The 20797-nt window shown below is 42.7% G+C and overlaps 1 protein-coding gene across 1 annotated transcript in view; it reads left to right on the plus strand.

The window, feature by feature from the left end:
- Positions 1 to 20797, plus strand: part of LOC124121513 (epidermal growth factor receptor-like) — a 135734-nt gene that overhangs the window by 91497 nt on the left and 23440 nt on the right. The window contains exons 10-15 of the mRNA XM_046484535.2: positions 26 to 97; positions 900 to 971; positions 2463 to 2626; positions 8753 to 8896; positions 9695 to 9835; positions 12290 to 12472. Of these exons, the coding sequence (XP_046340491.1) occupies positions 26 to 97; positions 900 to 971; positions 2463 to 2626; positions 8753 to 8896; positions 9695 to 9835; positions 12290 to 12472 (776 nt within the window). The remainder of the gene's footprint in view (positions 1 to 25; positions 98 to 899; positions 972 to 2462; positions 2627 to 8752; positions 8897 to 9694; positions 9836 to 12289; positions 12473 to 20797) is intronic.

The raw sequence follows: 20797 nt of genomic DNA on the forward strand, positions 1-20797 counted from the left end.
TTGCTCGTGGTAATTTTACTTTCAGATATTTATCTCACAACAACATATCAATAATTCATCCGTCAGCTTTAAGTGGTTTAGAGAAACTGAGAGAAATGTAAGTAGAACTATTTATTTCACTGTTTATTGCTGAACATATAGGAACGTCATCACATGAAACTAACGAAGCTTTGGTTGGTTTGTTGTTAAACGCCGCACTCAGCAATATTCCAGCTATATGACGGCGGTCTGTAAATAATCGAGTCTGGACCACACAATCCAGTGATTGATATCATGAGCATCGATCCACGCAATTGGGATCGATGATGTAACTAACGAAGAAGGTGGATGTGCTACTAGTAATGTTACATCCTCGATTGTCCAGTGTATTATTTATCTGTACTAGTATGATACCCTTGACACATCACATCAGTAGTGGAATCACAACCTCCATCGCTCCTGTCTCTAGCTTAGCACAGAATTGCTCGTGCTGTGATTTAATAATTGCATCCAAATGTTGCCGAAAGTGTGCTGTATATTAAAATCCATAATCCTAATAATGATAATTGATAAAGCGACAAAACCCTTTCTATATCGAATAGAAATATCTGCATAAAGCAGAGTCCGACTATATCATGAGCATGTGTTTGCCAATCACTATTAAATTGCGATGATACCAAGTGTTCCCGAAAAGGTAAGCGTATTCTGCCTCCACCGGTGGCACCTGTCACAAACGCATGCAAAGGCAAGTCAATTGTTCAAGATTTTTATCAGTTACAATATGCAATACATAAATGGAAATCGGTTAATCTTTGGGTGTTTTATTGTATTTTGTTGGGTTAGGATTAGAATAAGTGGTGAGCAATTCCCTATGCATCACACGCCTCTCTTTTAACGTGATATTGTGACTTTCATTGCAGTTATATAGAAGGGAACATGTTAAAGACACTCCCCCATCAACTTCAGATGACATTTCACTACCTGGACAAAGTGTAAGTTCAGTGATATACAGTAAACTACGGTTATAACGAACACGCGTATAACGAACTGACGGATATAACGAACCTACTTTTTTGTCACGACTATTTGCTTACGTTATGCTGTATATATGCTTATAACGAACTACGGTTATAACGAACTAAAATTAGTGGTCCCTTTGAGTTCGTTATAACCGTAGTTTACTGTAGGGGATTTGGAAGCCTGGCACTGTTACTTGGCTGAGTGTACATGTATGTCACCGTACACCGATGTCGTGATTCAAGGCTCATGCTTTCAATCACTGATTTACATAGTCAATAGTCGCTTGCTAAAGGGCTGGCTTTAAACAACTCGCAGGCAGCCGAGTGCAGTTTATACGAATCAGTAGCTATTGATCGGTCTGATCAGACGGGTATTAATTAGGGAAAATATCATTAAAATCAAATATTTTTCTCTGATACGATATCCCTTTGTGAGAAGATCTATGAACTGCTCGCGTCAGGTTAATTAGAAGTCAGCTTTCTAAATCGATTTGTCTTCCTTTACTTTTTGTCTCCATGCTGAATTTTCGATTTTTACATGCAAAAACTGAAACACAACAAACATATTCCTTTGATTGTAATGGGTGTTCATGCTATGTCGCTCTGAAACGACAGAGTATTTTAAAAAATCCACAATAATATAAGTGCGCGGCCTTTATTGTTGACAATCAGAATTGGCCGGTTAACTTCGTTTTCGAGATACAGAAATATGATACGCTGGTCCGAATGCTTCGCTCACTCGTACAGAGAATTTAGAAGCCTTGACACTGATTGGCTGATTAAAAAGTTCACCAGACGCGACTTCGTGTGGGTGAGGTTGTCAGACCTTCACGAAGACAGATATCGTATCGGAGTCAAAAGATCAGATGAGACTGAAGTCCTACAGTTTTCTAGATTGATATGTATACCTTGATGCTTCCTGGTACGACGTCGACACCTGTCATAATGGCTAGCTTGACGTCCAAATAAATATAAAACATGGAGTAATGAGACGGGATTCTTTTTTCTTCGTTTAAAACATTTCTTTTTGATCTTTAAATCAATAGTGATATTCAGCAGAAAAAATGTTTGTCCATGGGGCTTTACGTATTGTTTTCTGAGTTTCCCATCTCCCGCCCGCCCTTAGTTTTCCCCGCCGCTGTGGAAAATTATGCATTCATGGTAATTAATAAAATACTTCCTTTCAGACTTATAAAAAAACAAGGTCTTTTCTTAAAAAATCGTTTCCGAAGCAAAGCGGCTGAATCTACGTCATAAATTAATTTAATGGTCCTAAGTGTTTTAAACTTTAACAAGTCATAAAATAAGTTAAACAATTAGTGTAAAACAGTTGGGGTTTGGGGGTTTTTTTCATTACGCCGCCCTCTCTCTTGCTGGTTGAGGTTGGAGATGGGAAATGGGTGGCCTTGCCTTAATATGAGTATATGAGTCTCAGGTCAAGGAGTGGTTATTTTGTGTTTCCAGGAACCTGCTTGACAACCCCTGGCAGTGTGACTGTGGATTGGTCTGGCTGAGGAATTGGTACGATAACAAATCCTCCAGTTACTCAAGCCCGGTCTGCGAGTGGCCAGCTCACATCGCCATCCGAGACATTCATCCACAGGATATGCGCTGTCCATTAAATAACGGTAACAACTTAATCTCGGTTGACTATGGCTTCCTTGTGAACAGAAAGGTGTCAGCAGCCGTTGGCCCTGTGTGTTGATATCATTAAGACTACACACTATATCACTATACACCAACAGGATAATCCTCATCCAAGCCTTATCACCAGAACGTTTGTTTTTACTTTTACTTTGGACACATAAACTGACACGCAAAAGAAAGTATACACTTGAAAACTGGATTTGACCAAAACATTACAAACGTTAATAAAACGTAACAACAGTCGCAAAAACACTGCCAACGTAAAGTCCAAAACACATCTAGGATACCCGTAGCAAATACATCACCATCGAATAGCCAGTTCATGTTTCATTTTTAGCGACCATCAGACATGGATGCATACTTTTTCCCCGGCAGTTTATACGATTCACAAAACAGCATTTTTGGTTTGTTTTCAACAGCTGAGGTTGTTTCTATTCACCAAAGATTTCAATTTGTCGGATTACAAATTTTATCAAAGGAAAAATGTCTTCTCGGCCGTTAGTAACGTGCCTCACCTAAAGGGGTTCAAGCGCTATGGTTTAAGCAGGTGTATATTGTGAGATGATATCATTTGTTAAATAGATTTAATCAATGTAGGGGATTTGGCTTCGTGACCGAAGTTCTGATTTCGTTTCTCGAAATAGCGCAGGGGAATTAGTAGCACCAAGGGCTATTAGTTCGTGAACTCTGTAGATATCGTATTGTGGTGGCACGTGTTGATGAAAATCTATTTGAACCGTGGGATGTTGACGTCATTTGTCCGCGCAAAGCTAATTGTGGTAAACACTGCTCATCCAGAACCCAGTTCGCAAAATCCACTTTCCGGACGAAATTGTTTGTTTGCCTAAATATTTAAAAGATGCATGCTATTTTGTGTTTGGAAACGCCGCATCAGCAATATTCCAGCAGTTTTGTCAAGGCGATTGGAAAATAACCGAGTGGCTGATATTATGAGCAACTATCAGGGTATGATACCGTTTTGTCACTGAGCTGACCAACCGACGACTTTAATAGCCTATTTCGAAAAGAATATTGCAAATTAGGAGCTGGGGATCTGCCCTTACCGGGTCTCCGCTAGGTGATTACAAAGGACATTTGTCAACAACAAAGAGTCCCTTACCGAATACAATAAACTACGGTTATAACGAACACGCTTATAACGAACTGACGGATATAACGAACTTACTTTTTTGGTCCCGACTATTTGCTGTTGTTATACTGTTTATATGCTTATAACGAACTACGGTTATAACGAACTAAAATTAGTAGTCCCTTTGAGTTCGTTATAACCGTACTTTATTGTACTGTAATTGTCCATTTGATTTTGCCGGAATTTGTACCGTGCGAATACCTGGGTTTTACTGTAAATTATTTCAACACTCTTAAATCACCAGGAAACAAATACTCTACAAGACAATTGATAGCGTCTTATAAAAATGTAGTTGGTATTAACGTCATCACAAACATGGGGATTTAGCAGACAAAATGAATTTGTAAAAGGCTGACATAAATATACTAACTGGCAAAAGAAACGCCACGAAACAATTTTCTGGTCTAAAACAAAACAGACGCAAAAATTTAAAAGTTGATGTTTTATTATAAAAAAGCAATTATTCAAAAAGGGTATTTGAAAATGACAAGATCAAAAACCATGAACTTGAAGTTCTGCAGACACGTTTAGCATGCTAGGTGCACTGTCCAGTATTCGATCACACCAGCAGAATCGACGTCGATTTCTTTTAAAGTGCTACACACATGGTTCTGTATTGGATGTGACCCCCTCAAGAAACAGTGCAGGCCCTAACACGACGTCGAACTGAGTACACGAGTCTCCTGACATCCTAATTAAGGATCGTACGCCACTCCTCCTGCAGGGCAATTGCCAAGGCATCCCTCAACGTTTCCGAATCTTGCGTCCATGTTGGTCCCAGAGGTGCTCTTTGGGCGACATATCCGGTGATCATGCTGGCCACTGTAATACGGACACGTTGTTGGCGTTCAGAAAGTCGCTAGTGACTCGAGCTGTGTGAGGGGTGGCGTTGACCTGCTGAAACAGCGTCCGTGGATGTCGTCGCAGGGAAGGCAGTACCACAGGCAGCAAAACCTCATGAATGTAACGACATGCAGTGAGATTTCCATCGATGATGATGAGATCTGTCTTCTGGCCCCTGCAAATGCCACCCAGACCATGACACTACCACCTGCATGAGGAATCTGGACAATAGGTGAAGCACCCGTAAATTCCTGTGGTCTTCCTGTGGGGTCGTGACCTTGGGTCTTCATCTCCTCGGGCTGTCTGCAGTACTGCCAGTTTGCCTGTGACGTGTGACAAGTCTTGCGATGGTGCACTTGAAGCAGCCCATGATTCTAACAACGTGCTTCTGCATCGCTCCAAATTGCCGATGTCTCTCTCTCTCTCTCTCTCTCTCTCTCTCTCTCTCTCTCTCTCTCTCTCTCTGCGGTTAGTCGAGACATGTTCGTTGTTTTATACGGTTTCATGTGATGAGAGAGTGCAATCCTGCTAATGTTTCATACCAGAATTTCATAAGGGTAACTTTGTGCACATTTTACATTTTTAGTGATAAAATTCACTTTTTGCGCAAATCCCGTGAAGCATGTGCACATGTTCACAGGGAATAGGTAAGTTGCATTCCAGCTATGTGTTCCCAACTGCTGTTTGGCAAATTTGTTGAAAACTGACGACCATTATTTATTTGGAGGCGTTTCTTTTGCCCCTCAATTTATGTAAATAGAAAGCGATAAAAAACATTTCCATATTCATAAGAAAGCAGGTTCAAAAACTCCATTGTACGGTTCCGACTGTATCATGTTTATGAATGGCAATCAAGTAGTGAAGACAACAGGTGTTCGCGAACAGATGGCACCAATCACAAAGACATGCACAGGCACATTAATTGTTCATCTGGGAAAAAAACACGAGAACATAAATACATCACCCACGTAAGAGGTATCGCTCGAGTCTGATAAGACATCATTTTAGGTGCTAATAGGACAGATACTCCCGTAGGCCATTCACCTTTGTGATGCGACAGTTAATTACGACTTCGTCGAGAGTCCAGAGATATGGGGCCCATTTGTCAAGCCCACTCTCAACGTCAATTACGTTTAGATTTGATGTGTAACGTCGTTTTTCGATGAATATGTATGTCACGTCACTTGTTGTAACCCACTGGGCACATGTCGGGAACCGTGTTCGAAGTTTGACTTTTGTCTCACTTTTGCGATTGGCTTTTTTTACAATCGATGTTTAGAAGTTTGAAAAGAGCCACTCAGAGTGAGTGAGTGAGTTGGGTTTAACGCCGCTTTTAACAGTATTCCAGTTATATCACGGCGTGTCAGCTTAATGTGGGAGGAAAGCCCGAAGTGTTGAAGGTCTCAGACGTTTACCACTTCGGTGAAACCCACGAGCACGGGTATGGTGCTGACAAACCTAGAAACATAATCGGGGCGAACCGGGATTCGAACCACTAATCATAGGTTTCTGGCGTGCCCAAGGGACGCAACTCTGCTCAGCGAATCGCGGCACCTTAGACGACTGGGCCGCCCGTGCCCCCAGAGCCACTCAGAACATTGACATCTCGTCGGTATCGTGTGGATAGTCGTTCCACATGACGTCAAGGGCTGTCATAGTATGTTACCTACAACTCGTATACTTACTGATGGGGCGGTCGGGTAGGCTAGTGGTTAAAGCCTTTGCTCATCACGCCGAAGACCCGGGTTCGATTCCCGACATAGGTAAATTGTCCTCCGCCGTGGTATTGCTGGAATATTGCTAAAAGCATCGTAAAAGCATACTTACTCACCCACTCGTACTCTTACGCGAATTAATGATCCAATTCTCCAACAGAAAACGTAATTTACAAGGAACTAATATGGTTTCTAGATTTATATTGTAAACATATATTTTGATATATATTTTATTTGCACTGCACATTTTCATATTTGAAATAACATTATTCTATCTTCAAAAAATATTTTTAATCCGAGTTTTTAGAAAGTTTATCTATATGGTTATATTTCACAGTCAACAGATCTGCTGCTTGTGTTTTTTTCCGAGTGATTAAGTTCGGTGGTATATAATCACGCATTTCTCTCTCATATGTTTTAAGATGTGTATGTCTGAATTTGAAACGCTTTCTGTAACCTGCAAGAAGACTCGTCCTGCTGGTTTAGAAAGACTCGTTCTGCTGGTTTAGAAAGTTCCGAGTCAGCCTTGCAGTATGTGGCATGGCATTGTCGTGTTGAAACAATGTCCCCTGCTGTTGGTTTTGTAAGAACGGAAGCACAACTGGCAGCAAAACTTGGTCTCTGTACTGCACAGCGTTCAGGTTTCCCTGTATAATCACCAAATCAGTCTTCTGATCTCCACATGGTTAAAGCGTTCGCGCGTCACGCCGAAGACCCGGGTTCGATTCCCGACATGGGTACAATGTGTGAAGCCCATTTCTGGTGTCCCCCGCCGTGATATTGCTGGAATATTGCTAAAAGCCTCGTAAAACCATACTCACTCACTCACTCACTCTGATCTCCACAAGTACCGCCCCACACTATGACACCTCCCCCGCCGAATGGATGGACCTCTCGAATACACGCCGGAGCCAAACGTTACCCTCTGCGTCGATAAACTCGTTCTCTGCCGTCATTTCGAAACAAGTTAAACCGACTCTCATCAGTAAACAGCACTCGACGCCAATTTCTCACTTGCCAGCGTCGAACCTGCCTCGCCCATCGCAGTCTCAGGCGTCGATGTTGAGCAGTCAGTACCATTCCTCGGAAAGGACGATACGCTCGGATACCAGCAGCGCGAAGTCGTCGTAGTACTGTACGTTGGCTAATGGGATGTCCCAACGCTGTTGCTGCCGTCGCCGTCGCCGTTACGAATCTGTTTCACAGGTGAATGAGCTGTGTCTGACCGTCTTCCAGTGGTGTTGTCACTCGGGCTCGTCCGGTTCTAGGCCTGTCCTGTGACCTCCCTGTCTGCCTGTGCCGTTGAATCAGCCTGGCTACTGTCAAGGTGTACAACCAAACCTTCTGGCAATTTGGACCTGTGTTGCCCCCATTTCGGCCATACCGATGGGTCTCTCTCTCTCTCTCTGCTCCTGTGACAGTCGTGGCATTTCTTTTGAGTGCTTTCATCACGTGTGGTTATGCCCTGCAGACGAACGCTTCATACCGCTAACATGCACGTGCAGTTTATGCCATATGCGGGAAACATGTTTCACCATTTTTTGTCACCGCACGAGCGCCGTCAAAGGTGGCGTGTTCGGGTGAGGTGCTTTTGGTACCTGTTCCTGGGCAGTCATATTCCCAATACCCACTTTCCACTAGTTATCGCTGTTTTTAGGAAAATTACAAATTGCCAACCTATACTTTCTCTTGCCGCTTAGTTTAGTTCATGAAATATCATGTTTCTCGAAAAACGAACCACACATCCAAGTCTTTTTCGAGTTTGCTCCATTGGAACTGAGACATGTGACAGGCTGTCTGAAGTCATCTTAGCTGAGAAACATTTAAGAACAAAACTTATCAATGATACTGTGAAGAGGATGTTGTGTATAACCCTCCCTTTCTCTTTTCCGACAGGAGAGATTAAACTTTCCTGGAAGATCAATCAGTTACGGAACATTCTCAGATTTCGTGTCAGTTCCGTCATTCAGACACCGACAGTTCTGAAGTAACAACATTAGTCCTGACAGTTCACGGGGCAATCTGATATTCAGGAAGAACAAAGTAAAAAGTACCTGCTTTAAAAAGTAGATGTCATTTTTGCTGGTGGTTTTACTTTTTTCACAAATTTCCACAATGGTCATTCAAAGTTACAAGCAGCCACTCCCTCCGGAGAAACTGAAGGGGCTGTTCTGTCATACTATTGATACGTTTACAGAACTAGCCTCTATCCGTCTTTAGTATGTTTGCCAGGCTAAAACCTGTTACTCTTTTTTTTGACATTTATATCTTGTGCAACTTCCATTATTTGTGTCTCTTCAAAGCGCAAAATTCTAATTGCTTATGTATGATACGTTTACAGAAATGTTACGACCCCTTCATGAAATACTAGTTATAACAAGACCATATTTATTTTGCAGTCTCCCTGCATGTGGCATGTCACGTGACCTCCTGGTCAGGAGGGGATGAGTGTCCACTGTGTCCAGCGTTCAGCAAAGTGGACAAAGACAATTCTTGTGCATGTCTCCCTGGGTACACGCACAACCACACCGACGTCTGTAGTCGTACGTACATCATGTTACACCCATACACGTACTCAACGTACGAACTCGTTATGTTACTCGTAGCGCCAACCACACCGACGTCTGTAGTCGTTCGTACATCATGTTACACCCATACACGTACTCAACGTACAAACTCATTATGTTACTCGTAGCGCCAACCACATCGACGTATATAGTCGTACGTACATATAATTCTATCACAACGTCAACCACAACTGGGTTAGTGGTTAGAAATGCTCGATATGTCAATCGTAACATAAGGAGGTAGTCGTACATCACAACGTCAATAACGCCAACGTTTGTAGACATGTAAATGTCAATTATAGCGTAAATCAAATAACGTAAGTCCGCACACACACACACACACACACACAGAGAGAGAGAGAGAGAGAGAGAGAGAGAGAGTGTGTGTGTATGCACGTCTTCATGTAAGAACAATAGACCCGTGAAGATCCGGGGTAGAATAGGTCTTCAGCAACCCTTGTTTGCCGTAAAAGGCGACTATGCTTGTCGTAAAAGGCGACTAACGGGAACGGGTGGTCAGGCTCGCTGACTTGGTTGATGCATGTCATCGTATCCAAGTCGTGTAGATCGATGCTCATGATGTCAATCACTGGATTGTCTGGTCAAGGCCTGATTATTTACAGACCGCCGTCATACACCAATATTGCCAGTGCGGCGTTAAACAACAAACAAAAAGAACAATAATCCTGAACGCGACGCCCCATTTCATCTCACCTCACCTCACTTTTCCATGAGAGAACGTTACAGATATCCTCTCTGTCTTCTGTCTTGCAGCATGTCCACTGGGCTTCTACAAAGCAAGCTCTGGCCCCGGTCCCTGTGTGCCATGTGATGAAAGGTCAAGTACTATTACTTCCGGGTCAGTCACGTGTGTTTGTGCACCAGGCTGGACAATGCGCCGGGGCAGATGTCGAGGTTTGTTGGATTCAACATTGCCACATCTATAGGGCATATCCTCGAGCACTAGGCTCACATCAGTCTCGTAGGTCAGAATCGGGAAGAATCCATATTGCATCAGGATTCGCTAGTTTCATTCGTTTACATAACTGTCACATTACATATTTGAAACTGAGGACAGTCGTGCATGACGTATGCAAATTTTATACCTAATTCATATAAACAATGCAAAAAGTCTATTCCCAAATCGACCGACATGGTGTACGAACTATAAGCAGAAAGACCGATCGGTATGGCGTTTTATTTAAAGAGCAATTATGCAATATCACTACTCAATTGCGCCGCGTGGGTAATGTAAACCGAGTGGCCCCAATGATCCCCGAGGAACGGAACGATGCCCAGATCTGAGTCGATTGATGTGGTTGATAGTTATTGCTTCATCAGTTAATCGATATTACCAATTGCATCTTTCCTAGACTGATAACAGTATCAACAGAGGGATTCTAAACACAGTATGGGGACAATGTCTCCCTGCGTACACTTCTATAGCACTTACACGCTATCATTATATGATATCCATCCCCGACATAAGACATTAAGGTTTTGCGAATGAATACAAGTCGATGCCCCTTCCAAAGTTATGTTATGCTTAAAGTATTAGATGAGAATTGAAAAGTCAATTGGGCATCGTATGTGAGACACATGTTATTTAATAGCGATTGTGCGTCTGTGTGGTTATTTGAAGATGTCAGTGAAAAGAACATGTTTTTATCTGCATTTAGAAGACGCTTAAGAGATATTTATTTCCAATCATGGCACCACAGCTTGGAGTTCATTATGCAAATATAAAATCCTTTCTGCAACCCGAATTACATATGACTGTACTCAGAGACAAACGATTAGTTACAGCAATGTGTAAGTTTCGAATATTTGTTCACAACTTTCGAGTCAACATTATTCGTAAAAGGTAATGTTAAATATACCTCATACTGAATCTATACGTAAAGAATGTGACCTTTGTTTAGTAGAGGATGAATACGATGTCTATTAGAAAGTAATATTACGTTTGCAACTTTATTTAACTCCTGTGATATTAATGTACTACCCTTGATAGCTTTATATTTATGTAAATTCTTAAAAATGAGATCGTCAAAGAGGGAACACTCTGGACACGTGAACTTAAATATGGTTTATCTTACAACTGTATTTTGGGCCATGTGGCCTGTATTACGAAATAAACTTGATTGATTGATAAGACATGTTGTTAGGCTGGCCATAATACAAAGTCTGTTCTGGCAGGCCTTCCAATTACCAATGCTAATTGGCAGTTATACTTTATTCCATTTAAAACAGGGAGGTCAGAGGAGATATATGTTTCACAAGTAAATAGTCATTTAACTTGAGCTTACTTAATATTTCCATTCGGAAGACCATTCACTGACAGACAGACAGACAGATTTATTTATATAAGGCCATTCGACCCATTGTACAAAATACATTTACATTATATTTATCTGAGAGTTACCTTATTGATACTTTTTTGTGTATGTGTTGAGAACACGTACATTAGAAATGTTGCAAAATTTATCATTGTATCGTTGTTGGATGGTTGACAGAGTCTTTCTAAACAAAAATAATTATGATTATGAAGACCTTTCACCAGAGTCGTGTCATTCTTGAATAAGACAATCATAACCTCTTTACCAACAAACAGAAAGAAATTAGTTTTCAATCATATGACATATCCACATCCATACCGAAACCGGGGTGTCGCATTTGTCGGTTATCATCGCCAATATTATATTCGTTTAATTACATTTAATAAGCATTCTTCCACCTGTATGTTATTATTCTGCTGGAACACTTATTTGACCATAACAAACTTATGTGTGAATTGAGTGAATATGACACATCAGTGACTAAATGGTGTCCGATGCAATTCCATATTTTGACTTTTACCATAAGTTCCTGTTTTTAATTCTGCGAAACATTTACTTGTCTTTGCATGTATTTGTGACAAATGCCACAGGTGGAGCAGGATAAGCTCACCTCTTCGCGAACACCTGGTATCGTCACTATTTGATTGTGATTTCGTAGGATGTAGTCGGAATCGTACAACGGACTCTGCTTTTAGTCGAGATTTCTTATGAATATGGAAAGGGTTTATGCTGAAGTCGACCACCTGTCCTATATGCCATTATTTTTTTCAGAATAACCTTCATCAAAATATCAATCATTTTTTTCTTCTGTAGTTAATGCCACGTTGTGTGTAAGTGACTTTGAACGTAACAGCATACAGCGAACACCTGGAGTCAGGGATCCATTTATATAATTTTCACCCCTGTTTGTCCTTTTACGCATAATGATTTCGGCGGATAATCATCGAGACTGGTTATTCTTGACGTTGTATATTTTATCAGTATTCCGTAACATGCATTCATGCATTACTTTAACGAAAGGCTTTGTTCTCAGAGTGCCCGGAAAATACGTACAAGTCTCAGTTCGGGCTCCACGCATGCGTACCCTGTCAGGAGCACGCCTTTAGCCCAGAGGGCAGCACCGGACAGGAAATGTGTCAGTGTCTTGATGACGCAGGCAGACCGATCAAGGACGTCACGACGTGCAAGGCGCCACTACGACCATACCGAGTCACAGGTAGTCCCTTCTGTTTTAGTCTGTTTAGTGCGTGAGTTTTCCTGTTAATAATAATACATAATAAGTATATTTATACTGCGCTAGATGCATCACACTAGTGTTTGCTCAAAGCGCTACAGTATTATTATCCCGCCCAATGGATCACTGTGCTTTTGAATGTCATTCTCAGCTCCCTGGGGAGTCTACGACCGAAGTTGCCTATGAGGCGCTAGAAGGTTAATACTCACATTACCATCTTCCCCTGCTGGTACTCATTCACTGAACAAATTCGCTTGGCTCAGGAGACATCAGATATAACATGGCATAGAGCATTGACAAACTCTTCCAGGTTATGACAGGTACAGATCGCCTCAGTGGTTTCGTGGTAGAGCGTCTGCTCGGAGAGCGGAGGGTTCGGGATTCGATTACCGGGCGCGTCATACCAAAAGACGTTAAAAGATGGTGCTTGTTGTTACCCTGCCTGGCCCTCGGTATTAAGGGGCTAATACAAGGACTGGTCGGCTCGGAGTCAGTAAACTGTGTCTAAGTTGGGAATTCATGTTAAACTGCGACATGGCATCTCAGTGGGCTAGCACGTATAAATCGGCATTAGTCCAGACTAGTAGAAGCAGACACACACAAGTGCATGCATGCACTTCGCTATATAAACTCTTCAAAAAATGAAACGCATAGGTAGTGTGCAGTTCATTAAATCTAACTACACAAGAAATCCGGTATATAGATTGGTTATATGTTATTGGAAAATGTCGGTGGCCTGATATTCGACAAACGGTGCGTCAAAACGCAGCCATTGTCGATTTGCAATGTCTTAAACTTAAACACTTGTTAAAAAATGTCATGGGGGAAACAGTAAAACAAAATGCACGTGCAAGTTATAGCATTCGTAACTCGTGGTAGTGGATATAAAAGGGAAAGCATAAGCCAATGATTTGTCATTCAATTGTCAACAAGTTCGAAATTGCCGAGACTCAGCGCTGCCGATCGGAACACATCTTCCCGAGGCAAGTGAGTTAACTGACTATAAAAGTCCAGTTTCCACCCTTGCCGAACTAGGCTGGTATTATGGAGTTACATTTTGGCTGGACTAACGAGTCTAGGCATAGTCCAATCAAAATCGCGCACCGAAATCAAAATCCGGTTCGTAAAGTGTCATGCAGATTTCGGTCGACTGCAGGATTTGCAAAGCATGTGCACCGCTAACTCGTTGTCAACAGATATTGTCTAAATCTTTTCATGCTTTTAATCAAGGTGCTCACGTGATTTGATGCACTTCGTGATGTAAGACGCGTTTTATCACAATATAGATCTTGATTATCAATCAGATCGTCTTGACTGGGCGCCACCGTTTTGTTTGAAGCAAATGCAAGTGATACGAGAGGTGGAATCTGATTGGTCAATAGGAGAGGCATAGAAAGGACATCGTGGCGCTACGATCGAGTCCAGGAATTCCAGCCTAGTTCGGCAAGGGTGGAAACTGGACTTTTAAAGTCAGTTAACTCTCTTGCCTCGGGAAGATGATCGGAACATCGCCATAGGACGTATCCAAAGGGGGGAACCGTAGTCATCTGTTGCACGACACTTCAACGTCCACCACAGCACCATTTACCGCCTTTGTGACCGATACACACAGTTCAATTCCACTGCAGTCCGTCCGAGAACCGACCGACCAAGAGTTACTACCCCTGCACAGGATCGCTACATTCGACTGTCCCTCCTACGTCATTGCATTGCCACAGCGACGGAGACTGCAGGACGAATCCTTGGCTTGGGAAGGATATCGGACCAGACTGTCAGGAACCATCTTCGCGAGGTTGGAATCCGACCCAGAAGACCAATTATCGTCCCTGTTTTGCAACAGATTCATCGACAGCGACGCTTGCGTTGGTGCCATACCTTACAGCCTTGGAATTTGAGAAAATGGAGACGAGTGTGGTTTAGCGATGAATCACGATTTCTTCTTCACCGGCTAGATGAAAGACAACGTGTTTATCGTCGTCGAAATGAGCGTTTTATCCCACATTGTGTACGTGATTTCGACAATTTCGGTTGCGGTAGTGTCGTGTTGCGGGGGGCCATATCCTACACCACGAGACCTGACTTGGTTGTGGTTCAGGGAAAGTTGACAGCAAATCGCTACATGAATCAAATTCATCAACCTCACCTTCTTCCAATCATAGACCGCAAGAGGAAGCTGTTTCAACAGGACAACGCTCCACCGCACACAGCTCGTGTCACGGTAGACTACCTTCATAATGCTAACATCAACGCCTTGCCCTGGCCGTCGAGATCTCCAAATCTCAACCCAATCGAACACCTCTGGTATGAACTCGATCGACGTGTACGTCAACGTCAGGACACGCCGCAGACACTCCCAAAACTGGCCGATGCGTAACAAGCCAAATGGCGCAGAATTCCGCAGGACAGAATTCGTACACTTTTCCAGTCAGTGCCGAGGAAATGCAAAGCAGTGATTGCTGTCCGGGGTCACACGAGTTCAGCGCTACCTTGTGGCCTTATGTGACATGACAATGAACTGTTTTCAGTGCCTTTGTACAACGACAACATGTGACTATCGAGCTCCAAAATTTCATATTTGTATCTATGATACTAAATTTAAATATATCGACTTTATTAGGTAAAATAAATTTACTAAAAATCTACCTTTGCGTTTCTTTTTTTGAAGCGTGTAAGTGCAATACTCTGGCGACGGTTAACCGCTCTTCACCTCACCTCATATTACAAGTACAGCAGATAAAACACGTCCCAGACTGGAGAACTGTGGAGACAAATACTTTACTTTTCATGTTTTGCCAGAACATTCATACAGTCTGTCCAATGTGACAAAGAAAAACGCAAATACTAAATACTATCATCATATAATGGTTTGTAGCAAAAGTGTACACTGTGTGAACCCCACTGGCACAGGACAAATCAATGAGCGCCGAACACGTCAGCCTGCCCTCTAAAACTTAATCGCGGTGAAAAGCGTTCGCTCGCCATGCCAAAGTCCCGAGGTCGATTCCCCATACGGGTCTAATAACCGTGTGAAACACGCCCGCGTTCTATTTGCAATATTGTCAGGGGAGAAATATGTCAACTTGACCTTTTATAAACAGTGACGGTGAGTTATAGGTTCGCTCGTCACGCCGAAGGCCCCGTGCGATTCTCCAATTTGATATAATATGTACACATTTCTGACTCCCACGCCGTGATATTGCTGGAATATTGCCAAAAGCGGCGCTAACCATACTATCTCGCTCTTTTCAATTAACCTGCTCGATAAGGGCCGTGATGGGATCGCGACTTAGAACTGTAGTTGCTACAAGACGTCCATGTCATCAGATGTCAGACGCGAACAAAGGAAACTGACGGTTTTTTGTCTCCTGTACCTGAAATCAATGAAGAAGACGTTTCAAGATTGTTTGAAGTCTGACAAAGCCTATCACTTTTTTAAAGAATGTGAGTGATTAACTTCTGCCAAAGTGTAATATCTTTTTACGTGTCAAACATGTCTTATGCGGACTTTAAATTAGTGGCGGTGCTTTTGACATGTGCTATCGGTTGATTAGTTTCTGAAAGAACTTGTCACCTCACTAGTAGCGCATGACACATTCAGAACAGACACATTCATCGCAGAATTAACCAGCTGAGCTCTGTAGCTAAAGTAATATCTTCCTTGTGTCTATCACCAGCATCACAAAGAGACGTCGGGCCCAAATGTCATTAGTCACACTCTCCAACCACCATTGGTAATACCGGGAACATTGAGGAAAATGCTTCAGGTTGTTAATGCATAAATGTATGTAACAGGGACAAGCGTTTGCTCGTCACGTGGAATGCCCAAGCTATCACCTATGAATGATGTACAGTACACCCTTATCCGTATGCATACATAGTGTACACTAAGGTGGTGGTTTCAGTTTTCTGAGATTCTAAATTTATCCTCCCGAATAACTCCCGAAAGATCAGCCCAGTAATGGCCAATAGTATACTAATCTGCTCAGGTTGGTTGGTTTGTTGTTTGACGCCGCACTTAGTAATATTCCAGCTCTATGACGGCGGTCTGAAAGTAATCAAGTCTGGACCAGACAATCCAGTGATTGACATCATGAGCATCGATCCATGCAGTTGGGATACGATGGCATGTATCTACCAAATCAGCGAGCCTGACCACCCGATCCCGTTAGTCGCTTTTTACGGCAAGCAATGGTTGCTGAAGACCTATTCTAACCCGGATCTTCACGGGTGAATCTGCTTAGGCAACTGCGTGAGAATATAATGGCGAAACGTCGTGAAAAAGTTACTTACCGTGTATTACAATTATAACAGTGCATATATTTCGTTATACTTTTTTTATATTTTTCACAAATTAAACTTTACCAAGGAAATTCTAAAATTCGAAAGTCGCAAGACCAGTATTCGCGTCTTTTATCGCCACTGATCTGCCATTACGGCTGCCCCTTGGCGAGCTCATTCACGGGAACAGTATATTACGTAATCATAGATAAAGTCGGCGGGTACGTCCGCACCGGCCCTTGTTCTAATGATATTATGTTTTATTACCAGCTAGAGCAGGTTTTGACCATCATCTAAAACTGTAATTTTTTTTTTTAAATCAACACTTGTTAGGTAAAACTGAAACTGTTCTATACAGCCTTTGACGGCCCGTGGCAGATAACAAAGACGGAAATTACAACATCAAAGTAATTGTTAATGTGATACGAGTAGAGCTGTGGGGGTGTATAACTCCTTGGGTCTTGGTCCTCGGCACATTTGCTTGAAGAAACCGTAAGGACCTCACAGCTCTCTCCTCTTGTTTCAACGCTAGCTCCCAATAGCTAATCCCCCATGACGAGGCCTGACAGTTATTCGTAGACGGCTGTCTTACAATGCACTTGTGTTTTGTCGCATAGCTTCAATGCATTTTTGTGGCTCATTGAACGTCCTACGTGTTAACCAGATCTCGTATCGATAGATTTCCACCTCTTCCCAATTTTAAAGAAAGAACTGTCTGGCAAGCATTGTGCTAATAGTGATGACGACATTTCAGCTGTGGAGGATTGTTTTTCCATCGGATGGAAGCCTTCTACACCAGAGGCATCCAGGCATTCGTGACCAACTCGTGTTATTCCGGGACAAGCCGAATAGCTTCTTGCAGGTTACGGAAAGGGGCGAGTGGTGACGAATGGCATCCAGGCACTCCGCTGGTAAAGTGTATGGACCTCAGAGGAGGTTGAATTAGCAATCAACGCAATTCATAATAGTTAGGCTCGGAACGTTTCATCACCCCTCGTAGCTTTGGGAAGGGGGGTGGCGGTGGTGAAGCTCGTCACACCGAAGGCCTGGGTTCGATTCCCTACATCGGTACAATGTTTGGAGCCTATTTCCGGTGTCTCCCGCAATGATATAGCTTGGACAGTGCTAAACTCGGCGTAAAACCATACTCACTCACTCGTAGCTCACTCAACTATGACGTATATTTTGCATCTCACCCAGCGATATGACGTCATAATATTAACATGCGATGTAGAACTAGGTCGTGCAGAACTGACCATATTTTCTTTTTTCGTACCCGATTCATGTCAGACAACGACACCCTTTCAACGTTATCATGCATCTTAGGAAAGAAGGGTGAACATAAAGCGAGGTTTGAGCATGTAAATGTTGGAAACACGACTTGGTTTCTCGGTGTGTCACTGCTTCGAGGCCTTCCACTGATATACCCACCTGAACTAGAAATAAAGGAGACCATTGAGGCAGCCTCATCTGTTACATGTTTAGATGTATGCATATAGGACCCGTGAGGATTCAAGGGTAGAATAGGTCTTCAGCAACCCATGCTTGCCGTAAAAGGCGACTATGCTTGTCGTAAAAGGCGACTAACGGGATCGGGTAGTCAGGCTTGCTGGCTTGGTTGATAAATGTCATCGATCCCAATTGCGTAGATCAATGCTCATGATGTCAATCACTGGATTGTCTGGTCCAGACTCGATTATTTTACAGACCGCCGTCATATAGCTGGAATATTGCTGAGCGCAACAAACAAACAAACAAAACTATGCATATAGATTCAGAGTGACAAAACACTCTCCATCAGATTGACACGAGGGATTACTTCAACTTTCAAGGAGACAACTTTCCCTTTATGTCGAGCAATATTCCTGCAGCTCCAGCCTTCAGCGTCTACTTTCACAACTTTTGAGGTAGTCTCTTTCTACGATGATTTCAAAGAACGTCATACGACCCTTGCTCAAAAGTTTTTTTATGAAGGTTGAAACATTCAAGGCCTCAGTAAAGCTTTCAAAAGGTTTTATGGTAGACACATGGAGGACACTTCCAAAGCATCAGTGACAAGATGTCCCTATTGTGAACTGTACCACATTTTCCCGTGTCTCTTTCAGGTGAACACCTGACTTTGTGTTTTTGTTTGTGACGGGTGACACCGATGGGACAGGTTACGCTAACCTTCGCGAACACCTGGTATCATCACTATTTGATGGTGATTCATTACCATATATTGCATGATATGGTCGGAATTATACAGTCGACTCTGCTTTTTGCAGAGATTTCTTATGAATATGGAAAGGTTTTGTCGGGTTTTTTCCCATTAATTCACATCAACAACGCACTCACTTGTTACATCACATGTCATATCACTCAATATCCTGTCTAACGTCTGATGTAATCCTGTCTAACGTCTGATGTAATCCTGTCTAACGTCTGATGCATCCTGTCTTACGTCTGGTGTATCCTGTCTTACGTCTGATGCATCCTGTCTTACGTCTGGTGTATCCTGTCTTACGTCTGATGTAATCCTGTCTTACGTCTGATGCATCCTGTCTTACGTCTGATGCATCCTGTCTTACGTCTGGTGTATCCTGTCTTACGTCTGATGCATCCTGTCTTACGTCTGATGCATCCTGTCTTACGTCTGGTGTATCCTGTCTTACGTCTGATGTAATCCTGTCTTACGTCTGATGCATCCTGTCTTACGTCTGGTGTATCCTGTCTAACGTCTGATGCATCCTGTCTTACGTCTGGTGTATCCTGTCTTACGTCTGATGCATCCTGTCTTACGTCTGGTGTATCCTGTCTTACGTCTGATGTAATCCTGTCTTACGTCTGATGCATCCTGTCTTACGTCTGATGCATCCTGTCTTACGTCTGGTGTATCCTGTCTTACGTCTGATGCATCCTGTCTTACGTCTGATGCATCCTGTCTTACGTCTGGTGTATCCTGTCTTACGTCTGATGTAATCCTGTCTAACGTCTGATGTAATCCTGTCTAACGTCTGATGTAATCCTGTCTAACGTCTGATGCATCCTGTCTAACGTCTGATGTATCCTGTCTAACGTCTGATGCATCCTGTCTAACGTCTGATGCATCCTGTCTAACGTCTGATGTATCCTGTGTAACGTCTGATGTATCCTGTGTAACGTCTGATGTATCCTGTCTAACGTCTGGTGTATCCTGTCTAACGTCTGATGTAATCCTATCTAACGTCTGATTTATCCCGCCTGATATCTGATGAATCCTGTCTAACGTCTGATGTATCCTGTCTTACGTCTGATGCATCCTGTCTAACGTCTGGTGTATCCTGTACAACGTCTGATGCATCCTGTTCAACGTCTGATGTATCCTGTCTAACGTTTGATGCATCCCGTCTAACGTCTGATGTATCCTGTCTAACGTCTGGTGTATCCTGTACAACGTCTGATGCATCCTGTTCAACGTCTGATGTATCCTGTCTAACGTTTGATGCATCCCGTCTAACGTCTGATGTATCCTGTCTAACGTCTGATGCATTCCGTCTAACGTCTGATGTATCCTGTTCAACGTCTGATGTATCCTGTCTAACGACTGGTGTATCCTGTTCAACGTCTGATGCATCCTGTCTTACGTCTGATGCATCCTGTCTAACGTCTGGTGTATCCCGTCTAACGTCTGGTGTATCCTGTTCAACGTCTGATGTATGCTGTCTAACGTCTGATTTATCCCGCCTGATATCTGATGAATCCTGCCTTGCCTAGCCCTTCTAACGTCGTTTCATTCTCATCTCATATCAGGCCTATAGGGTAGAATCTCGAGTGGACAGACCAGTCGTTCCTTACCCAGAAACCCGTACTGTAATTTTCCAAAAGTGTATCAAGTGTGTAGCCATTTATCCTTACTGAAACCGCCTTAATCGTTCTCACTCACGTACACATAAACCACAAAATGGCGCATGTTTGTTAGTATTTTGAAAAGATCGTTATAGCAGTGTCTCAACTCTTCCAGGTTACACGAGGAAAGACCTGGTAATTTGAGTCAAATACAGATGATCA

The sequence above is a fragment of the Haliotis rufescens genome, unplaced genomic scaffold (genome assembly GCF_023055435.1).
Source record: "Haliotis rufescens isolate VD_foot unplaced genomic scaffold, xgHalRufe1.0.p SCAF_16, whole genome shotgun sequence".
Taxonomy (NCBI): Eukaryota; Metazoa; Mollusca; class Gastropoda; order Lepetellida; family Haliotidae; genus Haliotis; species Haliotis rufescens.